The sequence below is a fragment of the Phoxinus phoxinus genome, assembly GCF_949152265.1.
Source record: "Phoxinus phoxinus genome assembly, chromosome: 11".
Lineage (NCBI taxonomy): Eukaryota > Metazoa > Chordata > Actinopteri > Cypriniformes > Leuciscidae > Phoxinus > Phoxinus phoxinus.
The window spans coordinates 4,220,204-4,230,929 of record NC_136886.1 but is presented as its reverse complement, the minus strand read 5'-3'; the positions used below and the strand labels follow the sequence as shown (position 1 = coordinate 4,230,929).

Here is a 10,726-nt window from a genome sequence, read left to right as displayed (position 1 = left end):
ATGCACAGAGATACCGTGACGAGATCCTGAGGCCCATTGTTGTGCCATTCATCCATGACCATATCCATATTATACCGCTGGTATAAAGGCTGGGCCACCCTTGCCTCCCGTGATGAGCCGCCACTGCCATCTACAACGTCACCGAGGCTCGCCCCACAGACTCAAGTGTCTTATATCGTCATTGGTTCAAGACGAACAAAATGCATGTTGGTGGAATTTTGGGGTATTTTGGACTTTTTGAAAAACCTACTTTTATGAACTAGTCCTAGGGTTTTCGCCCGACCAGAACCAACCCAGTGCAGAAAGTTTCTGGAGTCTGATTGTTAATAATTTTCAACAACAATTTTTTTTTATTCACATCCATGATTAGATGCCGAAGGCATCACTTTTATTAAAATGGCTATCACGCTTGAACAGAATGAGCTAATTTCACAAAACTTGATACACATATGTACAGACTCAGTCTGTGGTCGCGTGGAAAAGAACTGGCCACTTGGTGGCGCTATAAAATGAACAAACAAAACAAACAAACACGAAAACGGTTATAGCTAAACAACAGTCAGGTGCAAAGTGCAGTTTCTGTCCAAGGTGCCGTGTCTGTCTATGAGGACATTCGTGGACTCATGGACATAAAGGTCTGTGCAAAATTTGAAAGAAATCGGCCAGCAGGTGGCGCTATAGGGTTTTAAGCCTCTTATATCACACTGTTTCACACGTACACACAATATTCATATCATATGTTAGATCTTCTCATTCTGAACAACTTTGACTCAAAATCCACTACTCTCAATCAAATCGTTCGTTAAATATTTGAAATTATTTTAAAAAACTACTTTTCATCATCATTTCAATGTATTCCTGTTTTATGCCTGTCTCAATATTACCATATTGCGTGCTCGCTCTTTCTCCCTCTCCCTCTCCCTCCCCACTCCCTTTCTTTCTCCCTCTCTCTCTCTTTCTCCCTCTCCCTCCCCAATCCCTTTCTTACTCCTTCACTGTCTCCTCTTCCTCATCTAAAGTATTTAAACTTGTCAGTTTTTACATCTTGAGGCAAATCAGTCGATCATACAAGGTGGAAAGGTAAGCGCTCTTTGTTTAACACATATTTTAATATACATAATATGCTGTTCATGTGTTGCTAATAGCTTCTCACTCTTAAATATTCTGTTAAAAGTGTATCTATTTTCTTTTCAGATTAGATGAGACAGATGGAAAATATTCATCTTATTGCTTGATGGACAGAAAGTTGAGGACATCATTTGGAGGAAAAACAAAAACAACCAAAAAGCCAAGAAAAAGTATTTTCACACATAAGAGTCACAGAACTGTATGCCAGTGCGAAAGAATAATGAATTCTACAATGGTTCAGTACACCACAGAAGACAGATATGCAGAAGCTTTTGCAAAAAATTTCACCATTGTTCTTGTCGGGCTCATAGTTAACAGCGTCAATGGAATATTTGTTTTCACGTTCTTCAAGAGTTCAATTTTCTACAATGACCCGAGATATATATTATATATTCACATGGTTATCAATGATATGCTCATGGTTTTTTTCAGTGTAAGTCTTGTTGTGATGGCTTATGCATGGCCAAAGGTTCCTCTCCCGTTCTGTGTTACACTGCTAATAATAGCCTCAACAACTCACAAGAACACTCCTCTGACTTTGGCCGGTATGGCTGTTGAGCGTTACGTTGCCATCTGCAAACCACTGCATCATCATCAGATCTGCACAGTGCGCAGGACGTACATCCTTATCTCTCTGATTTGGGGTGTAGGAGTTTTACCTGGTTTGGCTGACTTGATTCTCCTTTTAATTGTTCGTCCTTTATCTGTTTTTACAACAAGTAGTCTCTGTAGTACAACTAATGTGTATAGCACGCCATACCATGAAGACCAAAGCAAAATTACCCATGGGCTTTATACATCTGTTGTGTGGGTAATTCTTGTATTCACATATTGCCGAGTGCTTATTGCGGCCAGAAGAGCCACCACTGATAAATCCTCAGCAAAAAAGGCCCAAAACACCATCCTGTTACATGGAGCACAGCTTCTGCTCTGTATGTTGTCCATCATTACTCCTGTCATAGACAAGATTTATGGCCAACTCGTACCTACTCTACGGTCAAAAATCACCTTTTTCAATTACCTTCTTACAAACTTATTACCAAGACTAATTAGCCCCCTTATATACGGTGTTCGAGATAAACAATTTTTTAAATACATGAAAGGACTTTTTTCATGTAGGTTACTTAATGTAAAAGTTGAATCAACTAAGCAGTGAGCTAAAAATGTATCATCATATAAGCATCATTAGTAATTATTTTATTATTCTCCCTATGCAAAATATATTTTTTTAATACATGCTTTTCTCTTAGTTATTTTTTTATTCTGATTTTGTAATTATAACTTCTTGGCAAAGTGGAATTTAGAGAAAAGGTGTTAGAGCATATTAAAAATCATGTTTGTAGCATTTAAAAAACTGTTGTACGTTATACAAATAAACTCAGGCATTGTCGCTCAAATACAGACTTATGTTTTATGGAATATATCACAATTGTGAAATTACATTACTGAGTGTTGCTTTATTGCTTATTTTACTAAATCGTTTTTTTTTTTATACACAACAATAGTTTATCCATAATTTATTGTATGGTCTCAGTAGAGGACGATTCAAGCTAATTGTCTTCTCTGTAACTCTTAAATAAAAATGCAGAATTTTTATTATTATTTATTTATTTATTTGTATGCACACTGTATACATATTCCTTAATAGCCTGATTAAATACACAATTTGTATACAATAATGTGTCTTCCCAACATTATAGTGCCAACATTATAGTACAAAAATTCCTTAACTTGTCACAGTTTCATATAAAAAAAAAATCTTGTTGTTTGTTTTCTTCATTTACTCTCTGCTGAAAAACAATGCTGTTTTAATTTCTTGAATATTAAACTTCTTTGTAAACATATTTTAGTGCAATCATAAATTATGAAGTTTCTTAAATACTGTAATACATAATAGACACATAATATTTGTAAATTGTTAATGTAAGTGTCATCACTTAGATTAATTATTTGCAATACTTGATGCAAAGGTTAGACTTGATCCTATGACATAATTACTGTACGTCAACTGGTAAAGTGTGGCGCTAACAATAATAAATGTAATAAAATATTTAATAAATGTAACTCTTGAATACACTGTAATTTACTTGAAATGAAAGTCTATGTCAAGTGAATGAATGTAAATAAATAAAAATACTGCCATACTTTTCTGTCACAAATTGACAAAATTACTGTTCTTTAGCCAAAGTGTGCCAGTAACAATGCACTCAAGCCACTTGCAACCTTCCAACGACCAGGGGGCGTGACCTCCAGTCTTCCCTCAAGACAGACTTACCATACAATGAAGGTCACTTCAGCTGCCTTTTCTGCTGAATATTTATGTACAGCTGAGGACACCTGGTTGTTAACGTTGAGAATCATTCTCCTTCTCAATGCAAAGGGAACACATGCTACCCGACGGGGAGGTCCGTATGTGAAGAATACATCCTATAGATTTACCGGAGGTAGTACAACATAGTCTCTGTGGAGTGCTCCACCTAAGGGGGAGAAACTACCAACCACAGTGACTGTTGACGGAACAAAGCTCTGTCCAGGGGAAGACTCAGGGTTCAAGCCAGGGAACCGAACAGTGGAGGATACACATAAGGGAGCACTAACCCAAATACAAGGGCTCACCCAAAAGGGGCATACCACAGGTAATGGGTCCGGTGATTAGTTCCTCCTCCAAACTCATCTACCGAAATGTGCTTAAATGATGCAAGGTTGGTCCAAGGTTCAACATTATAGGAAACTTTAACTTGAACCTAAACGTGCATGATATCGCCTTAGCGGAAGGAAAGGTGCTGATGTAAGAACTACACCCTACCAGTCGTCTGACTTCCCAGAAAACTGGACGGAACTGGTTCCATGCGTCGATTATAAAATATTGCAAAAGTTGAGATGTCATCCTCGCCATTATGAATGAGTTAGGGTGAAGGCTGAATGCCAAGAAGATAATGCTTTCTCCAGCACAGAGAACCACTTTTCTAGGTGTGGTGTGGGACTCAACGATAATGCAGGCACGTCTGTCTCCTGCTCGTATCGATTTGATTCTCACTGCCGTAAACAAGATAAAGCTAGGCCAGTCATTCACTGTCAAACAGTTTCTGAGACTGTTGGGTCTGATGGCAGCTGCGTCCAAAGTGATATCTTTTGGCCTGCTGTACAAGAGACCCTTGCAGTGGTGGCTCAAGACCAATGGGGTTTTCCCAGAGGGAACCAACTCTGCATGATCAAGGTCTTTGCACCTTGATGATGTGGAGAAAGCCTTGGTTCTTGCCCCAAGGTCCCATGTTAGGAGCCCATTGTCATCGCTTCATGCTCACGGCAAATGCTTCCCTCAAAGGCTGGGGCGCGGTTATGGAAGGCCACTCAGCTCAGGGTCTGTGGACCAGTCATCATCTCTCGTGGCACATGAATTGCCTGGGAAAGATGGCTGTCTTCACAGCATTGAAGCATTTCCTCCTAGACCTGAGAGGCCATCATGTGCTTGTTTGCATCAGTGGTCTCTTATATATAAAGCATTAAGGGGTCAGTGTCTGTGCCCGCTATGCAAATTGGCACACCTGATTCTCTTGTGGTCCCAAGGAAAACAGCTATCCCTGAGAGCAGTCTAGATTCCAGGGTACCAAAACTTAGGAGCAGACATCCTGTTGAGGCAGGGGCTGAGGCCCGGGGAATGGAGACTTCACCCGAGGTGGTGAAGTGTATATGGGAGTTTTTTTGGCCAAGCGTAGGTGGATCTGTCCGCATCTCAGGATTTGAGAAACCCAGTTCTCTTGGGGCTGGACGTTATGGTATAGACATGGCTGAGGCTACGCTTTCCCCCCGATTGCTCTGGAGCCTGTGGGTTTGGTCTATGAGGGGCCGAGGTTGTGGAGACCATACTTTACTACAGGGGTCACCAAACTCGGTCCTGGAGGGCCGCTGTCCTGCAGAGTTTAGTTCCAACCAGGTCCAACACACCTGCCTGAAAGTTTATAGTATGCCTAGTGAGACCTTGATTAGCAGGTTCAGGTGTGTTTAATTGGGGTTGGAGCTAAACTCTGCAGGACAGCGGCCCTCCAGGACCGAGTTTGGTGACCCCTGCTTTACTACTTTACCACAAATTCACATCAAAATCTAAATGCTGCATTATAATCAGATGGACCCATAATTACACCATGAGAGCAATATACTGTATTCAAAATATACTTTCTTTCTTTCTTGCGCGAGGCCGTTGGCGTGATTGATAAAGAGCGACACCTGTGCGACGCACAGGTCTCGTATCTCTCACGGAGGAGTGGAAGCATAAAAGGAGTAGCGACGACAGTGGAGATCGAGAGAGGAACAGGCCTGACTGCCGTCTTTACTTTCGTTTTTTGTATTTATTTATTTATTTATTGGTTATTAAAATTGTTGAATGTTCGCCGGTTCCCACCTCCTTCTTGCCATAACATCTGAACTTCGTTACAATAGTATTGTGTTTGTTTGAGTTTCCAATAACATGCATTTGGTAATCCCGCATATAAAGTTTGATGCGCTTTGTGTTTCATAGCGTTTCGTGTTGCACTGTTTGTTTGTGTGGGTCGCATCTCAAACGCCATCTCTGCGTATGCTAAGTTTCCGTTGCTTATAACATTCATCTGGGAAAGCCATTTGTGCCAGATTGGTAAGGTAAATAATTTATAAATCTACACCAACACAGGAGAATACATCTATTTCTTTCTAAATATGCTAACTGTTCATTGCTATTTCAAAGTAAAGGTTTAAACCCTCGCTTTGAGTTTGCATGTTTTGATGTCCACATATTCTTGTTCAAGAATAAAGAGTTTCTATTGAAAAGAAGATATTAAATATTAAGTGGAAATCTTGTTTGACCAATATTAAACACGGATTTTATCTATTATGTATATTACATTATGTATTTAGTGTTGTTCAAAACCATATGATTTCTTACTTTTGATTGCCCCATTGTTATTATATGTATTTGAAGTATTTGAATAAGGCTATTGTTCGCCTTAGGTCTATTTTTATTACCACAAAATAATCGGATTACTCGATTAATCGTCGAAATAATAGACGATTACTCAATTACCAATTTAATCATTAGTGACAGCCCTACAAATAAGTATAGAAGAATAAAACATCATCAGCATGCGCTAGTGGTAAACAAATAGAGCAAGATGAAAAAAATCGCTGAAAAAAAAGAGGAGGAAGCAAAAAAGAATATGGACACAGTCATGGCTAGGGAAAAGACTGCCAATTTTGCAAATGGACCTTAAGGTAAGTATGTTTAAGATTTAGCGTCATGTTGCGTTGATCAAAACGCCATTTCATGTTGCATTTTTATTGGCTATTCAGTGGACGTAGGTCGTAGCAGCAAACACACTGTGAGTTTGACGTCAGAAAATTATCGCAGGCTATCTTTGGTCGCAAGAATGTAACAATGGCCGTCTATGAACCTCTCACACTGTATGGTGTAGGACTACCGTTTAGGAGCCACGACCACAGAAATTGCCAAGATTTGTAATTTTTTGTCTGGGACAGCCCAAAATCATACAATGTATGCCGTGCATAAAGAGAGATGGCACCATGGCGGAGAATATGGTGCGCAACAGATCCTAAGCGTCATTGACAAATATCTTATTTTGTGAAAAATGTGCGGTCACACAGCTCCCTAAACACAGTGTGCAGAAATAATCACTCTCTTTCCTTCCCTCCCTTTTTTCTCCCCCCTCTTTTACATCTTATCTGAGTATATAAACTGGTCCGTTTTCGTCTGGAGCCAAAACTATTTACTAGGCAAACTGAAAAGTGTAAGTTGTCTTTATTATTATAATTGTATACTCTAAAACTTATAATTGTTAACCTACAAAATGTTTCTCCTTTTTTCATTTCTATATCAGATTAAATCAATTTAAAAAATCTTTCAGGTAAATAGGCTACCATCGTATTAGCTGGATGTACCTTTGACAGTGATCAAGATCGTTGGAAGGAAAAGAACATCAACAGTAAAAAAAATAATACTAATAATAGTTTACACCTGTGCATGAGGACAATGAACTCTACAATGTTTCTATATAGTGTACAAGAAAGATATGCAGATGCTTTTGCTAAAAATTTCACCACTGTTCTTCTTGCTGTCATAATTCTGTCCATTAATGGAGTGTTTGTATTGACATTTTTCAGGAGTTCAATTTTCTACAATGATCCAAGATACATATTATATATTCACTTGGTTATCAATGATATGCTCATGGTTTTTTTTAGTGTAATTCTTTCTGTGATGGCTTATGTATGGCAAAATGTTCCTCTCCCGTTCTGTGTTACACTGCTAATAATAGCCTCAACAACTCACAAGAACACTCCTCTGACTTTGGCTGGTATGGCTGTTGAGCGTTACGTTGCCATCTGCAAACCACTGCATCATCATCAGATCTGCACAGTGCGCAGGACATACATCCTTATCTCTCTGATTTGGGGTGTAGGAGTTTTACCTGGTTTGGCTGACTTGATTCTCCTTTCAATTGTTCGTCCTTTATCTGTTTCTTCTACAGTTACTTCTTGTGGTGCATCAATTCTGTACAGCACACCATCCCATGAAGTACAGTCCAGATTTATGAATGGCCTTTACTCATCTGTTGTGTGGGTAATTCTTGTATTCACATATTGCCGAGTGCTTATTGCGGCCAGAAGAGCCACCACTGATAAATCCTCAGCAAAAAAGGCCCAAAACACCATCCTGTTACATGGAGCACAGCTTCTGCTCTGTATGTTGTCCTACATTTCTGCTGTCATAGACAAGATGTTTGTCCCACTTCTTCCAGTTGATCGGGCAAGACTAACATTTTTAAATTATCTTCTAACAAACATTTTGCCACGACTACTTACTCCCCTGATTTATGGTGTTCGAGATAAGCATTTTTACAAACACATGAAGGAACTTTTTTCAAGCAGATTATTCATTGTAAAAGTTGAATCATTCAAAAAATGAGCAAAAAAGGGGAACATCATTAGATGTTTCTTAAAATTGCATCACAATTGTTGGTAAAGCATGCATACTGTAAATATTCATGTAAGTGTACCAGATGAATGTTTTGTCACATGATGTAAATGTTAAACCTAATGAACTGCCATGCTGTTATGCAATAAATGAACAGTGTTCTTTAATCGTAAAACAATAATACTTTTCCATGGTTTTTAAAGTGGAACTGTTTACATTAAAACATACAGTAAATGATTATGAGCAGGCGGACCATAATTACATGTATCATACACTCCTAACAATCTTGTGTGGTTTATTTCCTATACAGTTGTATTACCAAAATGTTTCAGCTTAGCTGTGTACGATGAAAATAGTGGAAAGATGTTAGACAAAGTATAACTATAATCATGTAGTAAATGCAAAATGATCAACAAACTAAATAAAAGTACAAAATAAAGTGTAGGCAAACTTTTATATATATATATATATATATATATATATATATATATTCTTAAGGACACTCTACATTTTTCATTCAGAATTGTGTGTTTAGGTCTTGATTAAATTGCATTGGATTTGATTTAGTTGTGTTACAATTTCCCATAAGGTAATCTATTTACATTTTATTTGTGATATGCAATTTTTACAGAGGTGGTGTAGTTTGCACGCTGTCTTTTTTTATTTTTTATTAATAATAATAAAAGTAATTTTTAATATGTTTTACCCTTATGACTCTGTTTTTTTTTTTTTTTTTATACAACGTGTTGGATGAATACATTTACAAGGATGAAATCTGCTTCAGGGTTGAGATTTAAACAATTACAAAACAGGCCACTCTTAATCACAGCAACCACAAAAAGGTATACTGGCCCTATATGATAACAATAAGAAGTCCAAGAAGGTGTTCATTGCTAATCCTGGTGTAGTATTTGGTTTTAATCAAATTAATTATGGAGAATGCTGACTTGCAGCAGTATGTGGAACTAAACATGGTCAGGATGTGTTGTGCCATTTTGTTTAGAACAGGGAAATAAGCTGCAAGCATCATCCTAAGAAAGTGTCAGGGTCACAATTACTAACCCGCTCTTTCAGAGCCACATTTTCTTGCAGTTTAATCAACTCCGTTTAGTCTTCTTTCATTCAACATTTGCATCTCTGCAAAACTTCCTCTGAAAACTCAGTGACATTTGTGACCAAGAATGGGTTCAGGGCCCATATTTATCAAGACTTTCTGAGAATTACTCACAAGAACACTGCTTAGAATTGACTAAAGAGTAAAAAAAATCTTGTCTCAAAGCTGCGCTTAAAAGTTAGTTATCAAGCATTTCCGTCGTAAATTAAGTGAAGTGTAGGACTAAATCTCAAGTGTCAGTCTAAGAGATGATTTGTCACGGGGTGACAAAAACCTGAACGGGACCAAGATCCTGGTGAATGCACTGCGAATTTGTTGCCATGGCAGCGAGGCAAATTGCCTGAGTGACAGCAGGTGTGGGGCAATTACAGGGAACGCTGTGAGAGGGACACATATTGAGATGGGGCTTTAAAAACAGAGAGAAAACAGACTGTGGCGTGGTTCTCCTCCCGTGTGATACTGTGTTTGTCAGCGGGTTGTTCTTTTTATTGAGGCTGGGGTGTGGAGTGGTGAAGATTGAAGCCGAGGAAGAGAAAGGAAGGCGTGAAGGATTTGTCAGCGAAGACCTAAAGAATATCGTCAGCAGTGGGAAGGACGCAAGTGATGAGTATTGGATCCGTTGTTTATATGCACTAACACTGAATTGGTGGTGAGAGTTTGGAAAGTGTGTGGCACGAGTGAACCAATACACCGAGTGAATTGTTGATCTGACTCCAACACCTGTCCTCTCATTGCCGAATGTGATGATTGCTGCACCGTTCTTCTGCTTTTCCGGGAGCGAAGTCAAATCCTGACCGAAGGCGAGATTCGATCTGGTGGAAGAAAGACCGGTGGGTGAGTGCTGGCCCGAATGCACGGTGTGTGAGTGGAATTGCAGTGCCTGAAGTGACGAGCACTCTCCTCCTACAGTCTTCCACCCGCTGTCTCTAAAGAAGGGTTTTCGACAAAACCAGCGCCCAACTTCCGGCTTTAAGAAGACCCGGCTCCGTTAATGCTGAGTGCTTCATATATCGTTGAATTGTAGAACCGTGCTGTGTTGTTCCAGTGCTCCGCCAAGTGAAGCGTTTCGCTCAAAGTGTCCTCCCCGCCTGGTGGTCTCCACACGCCCCTATTTGAAGCCTCCGCCCTGTTCAGAAGAAAAGGTAATTCAGCTGAATGTTGTATGTACTGTTGAACTGTTAAGACCTTGCTGTACTGTTCCAGTGCTCAGCCAAGTGAAGCGTTTCGCTCAAAGTGTCCTCCCCGCCTGGTGGTCTCCACACACCCCTATTGGAAGCCTTTGCCCTGTTCACGAAGAAGAGAAGGCATTTCAGCTGAATGTTGCATGTACTATTGAATTGTTAAGTCCTGCTGTATTATTCCAGTGCACAGCCAAAGTGGAGCGTTCCGCTCCAAGTGTCCTCCCCGTCTGGTGGTCTCCATCCGCCTCCTTGAAGCCTTGCCCTGTTCAGAAGAAGAGAAGGTATTTGAGTCGAAAGTTACGGATACTGTTGAACAGCCAAACCTTACTGTACCGTTCC

At 39.5% G+C, this 10,726-nt stretch overlaps 2 protein-coding genes across 2 annotated transcripts; both read left to right on the top strand.

Moving 5' to 3' along the window:
* Nucleotides 1–1,040: 1,040 nt before the first annotated feature.
* Nucleotides 1,041–2,284, top strand: LOC307006575 (odorant receptor 131-2-like; the record flags this gene model as incomplete). The annotated part of the gene is made up of 2 exons (XM_079627679.1): nucleotides 1,041–1,080; nucleotides 1,195–2,284. The coding sequence occupies exon 2, from the start codon at nucleotides 1,235–1,237 to the stop codon at nucleotides 2,282–2,284; it is 1,050 nt and encodes a 349-aa protein (XP_079483805.1). The 5' UTR covers nucleotides 1,041–1,080; nucleotides 1,195–1,234.
* Nucleotides 2,285–7,138: 4,854 nt separating this feature from the next.
* Nucleotides 7,139–8,083, top strand: LOC307006984 (odorant receptor 131-2-like; the record flags this gene model as incomplete). The annotated part of the gene is made up of 1 exon (XM_079628535.1): nucleotides 7,139–8,083. One exon carries the CDS (start codon nucleotides 7,139–7,141, stop codon nucleotides 8,081–8,083), a length of 945 nt encoding a protein of 314 aa, XP_079484661.1.
* Between the last annotated feature and the right edge of the window lie 2,643 nt (nucleotides 8,084–10,726).